Below are 12021 nucleotides of genomic sequence, written 5' to 3' on the forward strand. Positions count from 1 at the left end.
AGCATGTGGGATCTTCCTGGGCTAGGGTTCGAACCCGTGTCCCCTGCATTGGCAGGCGGATTCTTAACCATTGCGCCACCAGGGAAACCCCCTGAGCACTATTTTTTGAAGAGACTATTCTTTCCCCCTTGAATGTCTTGATACCCTCATTAAAGATCATTTGACCATAAATGTGGGGGTTTAATTCCAATCTTTCAGTTCTGTTCCATGGATCTATGTGTCTGTCCTTATGCCAGTACCACAAAATCTTGATTACTGTAGCTTTGTAGTAAATTTTGAAATCCAGAGTGAGTCCTGATTTGTTCTTTTTCAAGATTATTTTGACTACTGTGGTTCTTTACTTTTCCATGGGAATTTTAGGATAAGCTTGTCACTTCCTGCAAAGAAGGCAGCTGGGATTAAATCTATAGATCAATATGGGTAATATTCCCATCTTAACTGTATTAAGTCTTCCAATCTGTGAACATGGGGTAGCTTTTATTTATTTAGGTCTTTAATTTCTTTCAACAGTGTCTTGTAGTTTTCAGGGTACAAGTGTTGTACTTTAAAAACTTTATTCCTTCGTATTTTTTAAGGTTTACTTCTTTTCATTGTGATAAAATATATATAACATAAAATTTTGCCATTTTAACCATTAAGTATGCAGTCCATTGGCATTAGTGCTTTTACAATGTTGTGCAACCATTACCATTATCTATTTCCAAAATTTTTTCCTCTGGTAATTTCTTTTCCCCCCTAGCTTTATTGAGACATATATAAGTGACATATATAACATTGTGTAAGTTTAAGGTGTACAGTTTGATACACTTACATATTGCAAAATGATCTCCACCATAGCCTTAGCTAACACCTCCTTCACATCACATAATTAACCATTTGTTTTCTTCTAGTTTTACGGTTTCACTTATTCTGTTTAAGTCCTTAATCGATTTCAAATTAATTTTTGTGAGTGGTGTAAGATAGGGGTCCAATTTTATTCTTCTGCATGTGGTTATTCAGTTTTCCCAGCACCATTTATTGAAGAGATTATCCTTTCCCCATTGAGTTCTTTTGGTAATTTCTAACCTATTTTCTCTGTCTTTGAATTTACCTATTCTAGATATTTTGTTTAAGTGAAATCATAATATTTGTCCTTTTGTGTCTGGCTTCTTTCATGTAGCATAATATTTTCAAAGTTCATTCATGTTGTATCATGTATCAGAACTTTGTTTCTTTTTATGTCTGAATAATATATCTGAATAATAATATTGTATAAATATATCACATTTTCTTTATCCCTTCTTCTGTTGAGGGACATTTGGACCTTTTGAAAAATGCTGCTATGAATATTTGTGACAAGTATCTGTTTGAGTATCTGTTTTCAATATTTTTGGGGGTATTTAGTGCCTAGGAGTGGAATTGCTGGATAACATGTTTAAGTTTTTAAGAAACCACCAAACTGTTTTCCACAGCAGCTGCACTATTCCATGTTCCCACTACTAATGTATGAGGGTACTAATTTCTCCACATTTTGCCACCACTTAATATGTCTTTTGATTTTCATCATCATAGTAGGTGTGAAGTAGTATCTCATTGTGATTTTGTTTTACATTTCCCTGATGGCTCTAATGATGTTAAACATCTTTTCATGTGCTTATTGGTCATTTTTATGTATTTGGAGAAATGTCTATTCAGATCCTATGCTCATTTTTATTTTATTTTTTTAAACATCTTTATTGGAGTATAATTGCTTTACAGTGGTGTGTTAGTTTCTGCTTTATAACAAAGTGAATGAGCTATACATATACATGTATCTCCATCTTTGCTCATTTTAAAATTGGATTGTTTGTCTTATTATTGAGTTGTAAGTGTCCTTTTTTATATGGTAGATATAAATCCCTTACTAGATATGTGTTTTGCAAATATTTTCTCCCATTCACTTCTTTTCACTTTCTTGATGATGTTCTTTGATTCACACGCATTTTAAATTTTAATTATGTCCAATTTTTATATTTTTTCTTTCATTTCTTTTGCTTTGGGGTCATATCTAGACAGAATTGCTTAACCCAAGGTTACAAAGCCTTATCACTATTTTTTCTTCTTAGAGTCTTATAGTTTTAGTTCCCGCAATTAATCTTTGATTCTCTTTTAGTTGCTTTTTGCATATGGTGTGAGGTAAGTTCCAACTAGATTATTTTACATGTAGATATCCATTTGTCCTAGCACCATTTGAAAAAACTATTTTTTCCTCAATGAATTGTGTTGGCAATTTGTTGAAAATCAGTTGACTGTAAATGTGATTTATTTTCTGTCTCTTAATTTTTTTCCATTGATCTGTATGTCTAACCTTTCACTAGTACCACACTGTCTTGATTATGATAGCTTTGTAGTAAGTTTTTAAATTTTTATTTATTTATTTTTGGCTGCATTGGGTCTTTGTTGCTGCTCATGGGCTTTCTCTAGTTGCAGTGAGCGGGGGCTACTCTTCATTGCTACTCTTTATCGCGTGCTTCTCATTGTGGTAGCTTCTCGTTGCAGAGCACAGGCTCTAGGTACGTGGGCTTCAGTAACTGTGGCACACGGGCTCAGTAGTTGTGGCTTGTGGGCTCTAGAGTGCAGGCTCAGTAGTTGTGGCGCATGGGCTTAGTGCTTCACGGCATGTGGGATCTTCCCAGATCAGGGCTTGAACCTGTGTCCCCTGCACTGGCAGGTGGATTCTTAACCACTGTGCCATGAGCGAAGTCCTGTAGTAAGTTTTGAAACTGCAAAATGTAAGTAAGCCCTTTGTACTTCATTTTCAAGATTGTTTTGCTATTCCGGGTCCTTGCTTTTTTATAGGAATTTTAGTTTGAGCTTGTTAATTTCTGCAAAGAAGGCAGCTGGGATTTTGATAGGAATTGTGTATAGTTTGGGAGTTTTGCCATCTTAACAACATTAAGTCTTCCAATCCATGCACATTTACATAGGTCTTTCAAACTTTTTCCAACAATGTTTTGTAGCTTTTAGAGTATAAGATTTGCATTTCTTTTGTTAAATTTATTCCCCAGTATTTTATTCTTTTTATGCTATTGTAAATGGAATTATTTTCTTAATTTCATTTTAGGTTGTCCATTGCTAGTGTGTAGAAATACAAGTGGTTTTTGAATATTGATCTTGTATCCTCTAATGTTGCTGAACTTGTTTATTTGGGCTAATCTTTTTTAGTGGGTTCCTTAGGATTTTCTACATATAAGATTATGTCATTTGTGAATAGGATTAGATAGATCTGCTTCTTCCTTTCCAATATGGATGCCTTGGCTTTTCATCTCCCTCTCCCTCCCTCCGTTAATTGTCCTGACTTGAACCTCTTACACGGAATAGAAGTTTTAAGAGCAGACATCCTTGTCTTATTTGTGATGTTCCTCTCCCCTGTCACCATCTCACCTGTGCCCCATTCTTCACAACTAGGGGAAGGGGCCCATCCTTCCTGGGGTTCTTACTCCTAATTGCCTCACTGAGAGTTTTGGTCCCTTTGCCTCCTGCCTTGCTGTCCCTGCCCTCCTCCACACATCTGCCTGAGGGCTCCTCTAATGAGCCATGGTCAGAGCAGGCTCTTCCATGGGCAGCCTCCCTTTCCACTCTCTGTCCATTATCCCTGGACTGTTGGTGTCCTGATGAAATCTCCATGCCTTTCCTCCTCAACTGTCCAGAATCTCCTGGTTTCTAGTAGAAATACCACGGTTCATTTATACCTTTCCCTGTTAATAGATGCTTAGGTTGTTGCCAGTTTTTATTCCTGCAAGCAAGACTGCAATGAATGTCCTTGTCTCCTTGGCCATTTGGACAAATGTCTCTCTAGGGTAGTAGAGCCTGTGTTGAGTTGCTGGATCATAGAATAGGCATGGCTTTACCTTGTAATGGGTACTGCCATGTTGCCTTCCAAAAGGGCTGTTCAATCTATCCTTCCTGTCTTGCCTCATGAAGCCTTTTTGATAGTCCCAGGCAGAGTTGCCAGAGCCTTGCATCTGTGCTTTCCCTGGAGAGTCTACCTGCTGTATTGTTGTTGCTTCCCTGTTTGTCTCCCCACCAGACTGCAAACTCTTCAAGCGATTAATTTAACTTTTTGAAGAGGTTATATTTGCATTAGGTGCAAAATTCAAAACAGGTGCAAGGCCTTCCATCCAATTTCTGTCTTTCCCCCAACTACTTCCCAGGATTGCTGATTTCTTATGTAGCCTTCCAGAAATATTTGGTGTACATATAAGCAACTAAGCATCTATGTGTTCTTTTTCCCCCTTTATTATTATTATTATTTTTAAAATTTTATTTATTATTATTTTTTTGCGGTACACGGGCCTCTAACTGTTGTGGTCTCTTCTGTTCGGGAGCACAGGCTCCAGATGCACAGGCTCAGCGGCCATGGCTCACAGGCCCAGCCGCTCTGCGGCATGTGAGATCTTCCCGAACCGGGGCACGAACCTGTGTCCCCTGCATCGGCAGGCGGACTCTCAGCCACTGCTCCACCAGGGAAGCCGTCCCCCTTTATTATTTATACCAACTGTAATTTACAACACACTGGTTGTAACCTGTTGTTTATATTTAACAGTGTATCTTAGACATTCTTCTATCAGAATGTAAACATCCCTATTTCTTTTGTAGATATATAAATTTATTGAACTAGTCTGTTACTAATGGACATTAAAGTTGCTATAAGAATAATGCTGTAAGTCTTCCCTGGTGGCACAGTGGTTAAGAATCCGCCTGCCAGTGCAGGGGACATGGGTTCAAGCCCTGGTTCGGGAAGATTCCACATGCTGTGGAGCAACTAAGCCTGCGCTCTAGAGCCCAGGAGCCACAACTACTGAAGCCCACACACCTAGAGCCCATGCTCTGCAACAAGAGAAGCCACCACAATGGGAAGCCCGCGCACAGCAATGAAGAGTAGCCCCCCGCTCGCCGTGACTAGAGAAAGCCCGTGCGCAGCAATGAAGACCCAATGCAGCCAAAAATAAATAAATAAATAAATAAATTTTTTTAAAAAAGGAATAATGCTATAGTGAATAACCTAGTATATATGTCTTTATGTCCTTTCGTAATACATATGATTCTATCTGTAGGATAAATTCCTAGAAGTGGGATTTCTGGACCAATGCGTGTGTGCATATATAACTGAGGAATTGAGGTGAAATTCACATTACATAAAAGTAACCATTTAAAAAATTATTTATTTATTTATTTATTTATTTATTTATGACTGCGTTGGGTCTTTGTTGCTGCGTGCGGGCTTTCTCTGGTTGCGACGAGTGGGGGCTACTTTTTGCTGCGGTGCGCAGGCTTCTCTTTGCAGTGTCATCTCTTGTTGCAGAGCACAGGCTCTAGGTGTGCAGGCTTCGGTAGTTGTGGCACACGGGCTCAGTAATTGTGGCTTGTAGGCTCTAGAGCACAGGCTCAGCAGTTATGGCATATGGGCTTGGCTGCTCCGAGGCATGTGGGATCTTCCCAGGCCAGGGATGGAACCCATATCCCCTGCATTGGCAGGCTGATTCCTAACCATTGCGCCACCAGGGAAGTCCCTAAAATTAATGATTTTAATGTGAACAGTTCAGTGACCTTTAGTACATTCACAACATTGTGCAACCACCACTTCTGTCCAGTTCTGAAATATTTCCTTTACTCCAAAATGAAACCCTATATCCATTAAGCAGTTACTCCCCGTCCCTTCCTCCTCTGCCCCTGGCAACCACCAATCTGCATTTTATGTCTATGGATTTAACTATTCTGGATATTTCATATAAATACAGTCATACAGTCTGTGACATTTTATGTCTGGCTTCTTTCACTTAGAATAATGTTTTCAAGGTTCATCCATGTTGTAGATGTATGCGTTTTAGCATTTATTCCTTTTTATGGGTGAAAAATAGTTCATTGTATGTAAATATCACAATTTGTTTATCCATCCATTGTAAGACATTTGGTTTGTTTCCATCATTTGCCTGTTGTGACTAGTGCTGGTTTGAACACTTGTGTACAAGGATTTGTTTGGGTACATGTTTTCAGTTCTTTGAGGTATTTACTTAGGAGTGGAATTGCTGAGTCATAAGGCAATCCTATGTTTAACTTTTTGAGGAACCACAAAATTTTCCAGAGGTGTACCATTTTACATTCCCACTAGCAATGTATGAGGGTTCCTATTTCTTTGCATCCTTGCCAACACTTATTATTTTCCTTTTTAAAAAAATTGAAGCCGTCTTCATGGGTGTGAAGTGGTTGCATATGTAATTTTTTTTAAAGTTATTTATTTATTTTTTTAGGCTGTGTTGGGTCTTCGTTGCTGCGCGTGGGCTTTCTCTAGTTGCGGCGAGTGGGGGCTACTCTTCGTTGTGGTGCCCAGGCTTCTCATTCCGGTGGCTTCTCTTGTTGTGGAGCACAGGCTCTAGGCGTGCGGGCTTCAGTAGTTGTGGCACATGGGCTCAGTAGTTGTGGCTGGCAGGCTCTAGAGTACAGGCTCAGTAGTTATGGTGCACGGGTTTAGTTGCTCTGCGGCATGTGGGATCTTCCTGGAGCAGGGCTCGAAGCTGTGTCCCCTGCATTGGCAGGCGGATTCTTAACCACTGCGCCACCAGGGAAGCCTCTACATATGTAATTTTGGTGTTGCCAAATTTTCCTCCCTAGACGGTGTATAAATTACATTCTTACTGGAAACTATGGGAAATACCTGCTTCTTCATGCCTCTTGGCAACACAGTATAATATGAAACTTTTTGATTTTTGTCAATCTGAAAGTTGAAACATGGAATCTTTTTTTTTTTTTTTTTTTTTTTTTGCAGTACGTGGACCTCTCACTGTTGTGGTCTCTCGCGTTGTGGAGCACAGGCTCCAGACGTGCAGGCTCAGCGGCCATGGCTCACGGGCCTAGCCGCTCCGCAACATGTGGGATCTTCCCAGACTGGGGAACAAACCCGTGTCCCCTGCATCGGCAGGCGGACTCTCAACCACTGCGCCACCAGGGAAGCCCGAAACATGGAATCTTAATGTATGGTTTTCAGAATTTCTTGTATTGGGTTAGCTTGACCATCTTTTCATATGTTTGAGCCATTTGTATTTCTGTCTCTTACAAAATTTTTTGTATCCTTTACCTATTTTCTACTGGATTGTTTGTCTTTTTCTTATTGCTTTGTAGAAACTTTACAGATATTAGGGAAATAGTCCTTTGATGGTGGCATGAGTTGGTAATTATTTTCCCTAGTCTGTCTTTCCATGAACATTTTGCTTGCCTACCATGTTCATTGTCCTAGGTGCTGGAGCTGTATTCTTTTTTTTTTTTTTTTTTTTTTTTGCAGTATGCGGGCCTCTCACTGTTGTGGCCTCTCCCGTTGCGGAGCACAGGCTCCGGACACGCAGGCCTAGCGGCCATGGCTCACGGGCTTAGTTGCTCCGCGGCATGTGGGATCTTCCCGGACCAGGGCACGAACCCGTGTCTCCTGCATCGGCAGGCGGACTCTCAACCACTGCGCCACCAGGGAAGCCCCTGGAGCTGTATTCTTAAACAAGAGACTCAAGGCTGCCCTTCTGGAATTTGTTCTAACAGGGGGATGCCAGGAGACAATACACAAATAATCAAGATAATTTTCAGTTATAGAGGGAAACATAACAGGCTCTTGTGATTATGGTGGGTGGGTGGTGAGCTGGGAGTGTGCTTATACAGAAAGCTGAGTGGAAGATGATAATTTGCAGACACAAAAGGCAAGCTGGCCATTCATATCACTGGGAATGAAGAATTCAAAGGCCACAAGGGAGGTTGAACTCAGCATATTTGGGGCAGTGGAAGGAGGCCAGTGGAGCTGAGTAGCGATCAAGGGGAGAGGTACAAGGTGAAGTTGGGAGGGATGCAGGGGCCAGATCCTGAGCATCTAGCCTGCCATGCGGAGTGTAGATTTCATACTAAGTATGATGGGAAGCCTCAGGAGAGTAATAAGTAGGAAGTTATTATTATATCATAAGTATTTTTCCAAATCATTAAAAATTATTTGAGAATTTTAATGACTGCTTAGCATTTCATGGCTATGTATAAACCATAATTTGTTAAACTCGTTGGAAATATTTGGTTTTTTTCTCTCCACTGATTTTGAATCTTATAAAATCTTGATGGACAAATCTAAAATTTTGATGCCTTCTTAGGCTATTTTCCTACAAGCAGATTTTATGAGCAGTTTTTAAAGGTGTTTGATACATGAAATTCAACAGCCCTCTGGGATGTGCTTTTGTGTTACAGAGTGTGTTAACGACAGCTACTGGTTTGGGAGGGATAGAAACTGTGAATACTGCTTTGATGAGCCCCTGCTGAAAAAAACCGATAAATACCGGACTTACAGCAAGAAGCACTTTCGGATCTTCAGAGTAGGTGGCAAATATCCAGACTTTTGGGAGAACTGGTCATCTAGACATCACTGTTAGTTGTCTCCCCACTGAAACGCCCACCATTAAAACTTTGAAATAAAATGTTTTCTATTTTAGGAAATGGGTCCTAAAAACTCATACATCGCATATATAGAAGATCACAGTGGGAATGGAACCTTTGTAAATAGAGATCTTGTAGGGAAAGGAAGACGCCTTCCTTTGAATAACAATTCTGAAATTGCACTTTCAGTATGGAGTAATAAAGGTAATATTATTATCTTCTGGTCACTGGAATTTTTTCTTCCTGTATAAAAGGAAAAATGACATTGTGTCCTTTGCAGAGTATATTTAGGTACATAAAGTAAGTAGGTTAGTATTCAAGATTCACCTCAATCCTAGTTGCATTTTTTAACAATCAAAATTTCTATCAAGACAGATTTTCTAAGGTTTAAATGGTTTGATTAGTTTTATTTAAAGCCACATGCTTTAAATTATCATTTTGCTTAGTTATCACTCATTAATTGATTCACTTTTATCACATCAGTCTTAGCTATCTATGAGTTGTTATTTTAGGCCATTAGTTCATCCCTTCCCCCTCTTTTTCTTTTCCTTCCTTATTCTTCCCTTTCTTTATTCCTTTTGGTCATTAATTTCTGCATATATTTATTGAACTATTATATATAACCTGGCATTAGGCTATGGGTTTTTCTGTAACAATCTCAATTTACACCTTCTACCTTCTTAAATATGACGTGGTTATCCTTTGAAAGTGGAGATGTTTATCATCATTATTAGGTAGTATTTTATAAGTATCTATTCCTAAAACTTCATGAATATCACATCTAAAATGAACAGTTGTCATTCGGTGTGATTAAAAACAACCTACAGAATTAAATATAGCTCACAGTGATTTTGAAATCTTGGACAAGAGGGATACTCTCATTTCTTTAATTTGAAAAAAAAACTCACAGAACTTCCCAGAACTATCTGAGAGTTGAGCGGCTTGGAATGGTATGTGTTTGTATGGATAATACCTTAAAAATATAGATTCCCAGAGGCACTGTCCCATAAATCCTGATCCACTAGTTCCAGGGATTTCAAAAATCCTGCCCAGGTGATTCTCATGCAGCCAGTCTTCAGACTGGCATCTCGGAATTATGGCTATTCTGGACATCTTGTAGTACATTTTATGATTGCCTTAGTTTCTCCTGTTTTCTGACTATTTTATTTCCTGTCTGATAATTATAGTCAGGACAGCTGCACAGGCTTTTGCTGTTTGTGAGCACCTGGTCGAGGTGGGCAACTGGTCGCTGAAATGTGGCCTGTCCTTTACTTGACAGGTGGTGTGCCATCTTTTTCTAATTGTTCTATCTGAAGGGCACCTTTTCTTATTTGAACAAAAGTGTTATGTGGCCGTGATGGAAATCGATCAAACTGGTACTCTGCAGACTGATTCAGCCTACTGACATTTTTTTAGGCCTTTACTGATATTTGTGCTTTAATATGAAAATCCAGTTTTCTTTGAAAAGATGGAATATCTGGCCATACTTGAGCATATTATCCCTAATTTGAGGATTTGTAGGTGCTAAGTAGAGGTTGCCTCCTTTAGATGGATGATGTTTTCCTGTTCAAGTCTCCACATCTTACACTCACTCCAGCCTTACCTGTGTGCATGACTTTCCTGGCTTGTGTAGTCAACTGAGTTTACAGCCCCTGAAGTAGACCTCGACACTTGGGAAAATACATCTCCAGAGCCCCTGAAATTCCCTGATTCTCAGGTGTCACTGTAACATCTAGGTTCATCAATATCAATAAGCAGGGAGGAATGGTTGTATCCTACGTAGCCAGCTGGTCTCATTCATTAGGCAGCTAGCTGTCTGCCTTCCGGGGACCAGCCTGGATTGAAGCATGCTGAGCTGGTTCAGATTTGTGCCAGAGTCTGATCTCTAGGTTACTCCAGGGAGGTCAAGACCCATCACCTGAAATCTGAGAAACTCAAGGGTCTTAACAAATTTCACTCTTTCCAGATATTATAGGCAGTTGAAAATTTACCACTTTGTAGAACTGGAATGTTTGATAACTGATTGCAGGTTTGGCCCAATGGATGGTTAAATTATGAAATGAGTGGTTTTTTGGTTTTCTTTTTCTGAGTTACAGGCGGAATAGTGAAGAAATAAAGGGGATTTTGGGGGAAAGTGTTATTTAGTTAATTTTACAAGTAAGTTCAAGGTGGTTTGCACTATAAAATACCAACTAGGTAAAGGTAGAAATGGTTGAGAGAAGATAATACTAGTATGTGACCTCTGGCCTGACTTTTTTTGGATATTTACTTGCCTAGAACATATTTTCTAGATTCAAACTAATTGCCTTTTGGTTCTGGGCCTGTGCAGTTGATAACTGTTCTGAGGTCAAGGAATAAGAATAGCATTTATGTATGAGTTTCCTGCATTATAGTGAGAATGATGCTGTGTGTTTCCATTGTGGAATGAAGCTTGTCTGTCATCATTTTTCAAGGGTTTCACGACATGCATTAGCCTAGCTAAATGATTTCTTTGGGATTAGATGTTAAATGGAATTAAGAATGATTGTCTTATATTCCATACGTTTACTAAGTTATAGGACCATTTATCTTTATCAAATGGATTAATGAGACCTATTTCTGTCATTTTTTCCTTAGTTTTTGTATTTTTTGATCTGACTGTAGATGATCAGTCAGTTTATCCCAAGGAATTAAGAGACGAATACATCATGTCAAAAACTCTTGGAAGGTAATTTTTTTTTTCTTGTGGAACTTGCACTTAATTTCTTTCTAAACATTTGTCATTGGTTAATTTTTTGTTCCTGGTTTTATGGCATTCATTATGTATTCATAATATTTGTAGGGTACCTATTTGTGATCGGTATGTTATTGACTTATAATGATCAGTTGAACAGTTTTTCTTTATAAATTTTATTGGTGATAACTTTTTAAAAGCAGTTTTATTGAGATATAACTTGCATACCATATAATTCATCCATTTAAAAATATACAGTTCAGTGGTTTTTAATATATTCACAGAGCTTTGAAGCCTTTACCACAATCAGTTTTAGAACATTTTCATTACCTTCCATAAAGAAACATTTACTGCATTTCTTTTTTTTTTTTTTTTTTTTTTTTCTTTTTTTAAAAAATTTTATCTTATCTTTGTCTGCTTTGGATCTTTGTTGCTGCACGCGGGCTTTCTCTAGTTGCAACAAGTGGGGTCTACTCTTCATTGTGGTGTGTGGGCTTCTCATTGAGGTGGCTTCTCTTATTGAGGAGCACGGACTCTAGGTATGAGGGCTTCAGTAGTTGTGGCATGCGGGCTCAGTAGTTGTGGCTCACGGGCTCTAGAGTGCAGGCTCAGTAGTTGTGGTGCATGGGCTTAGTTGCTCCGCAGCATGTGGGATCTTCCCAGACCAGGGCTCCAACCCATGTCCCCTGCATTGGCAGGCGGATTCTTAACCATTGCGCCACCAGGGGCGTCCCAGCTGTGGTTTCTTAAATGGCGCCAAAAGCGCAAGCAATGAAAGAAAAAAATAGAAAAATTAGACTTCGTCAAATTTTAAAACTTTTGCCTCAAAAGACACTATCAAGAGAGTGAAACACAAGCCATAAAATGAGAGAAAATATTGCAAATGATATATC

The 12021-nt window shown here is 39.1% G+C and overlaps 1 protein-coding gene across 3 annotated transcripts in view; it reads left to right on the top strand.

The window, feature by feature from the left end:
• The window catches only part of CHEK2 (checkpoint kinase 2), a 43905-nt gene that overhangs the window by 4453 nt on the left and 27431 nt on the right, over window positions 1-12021 (top strand). For all 3 annotated transcript variants that reach the window (XM_059040230.2, XM_067015876.1, XM_059040227.2), the window contains exons 4-6: window positions 8230-8354; window positions 8472-8619; window positions 11032-11122. In XM_059040230.2, coding sequence (XP_058896213.1) covers window positions 8230-8354; window positions 8472-8619; window positions 11032-11122 — 364 coding nt within the window. The remainder of the gene's footprint in view (window positions 1-8229; window positions 8355-8471; window positions 8620-11031; window positions 11123-12021) is intronic.

Source organism: Kogia breviceps, chromosome 15, assembly GCF_026419965.1.
Source record: "Kogia breviceps isolate mKogBre1 chromosome 15, mKogBre1 haplotype 1, whole genome shotgun sequence".
Taxonomy (NCBI): Eukaryota; Metazoa; Chordata; class Mammalia; order Artiodactyla; family Physeteridae; genus Kogia; species Kogia breviceps.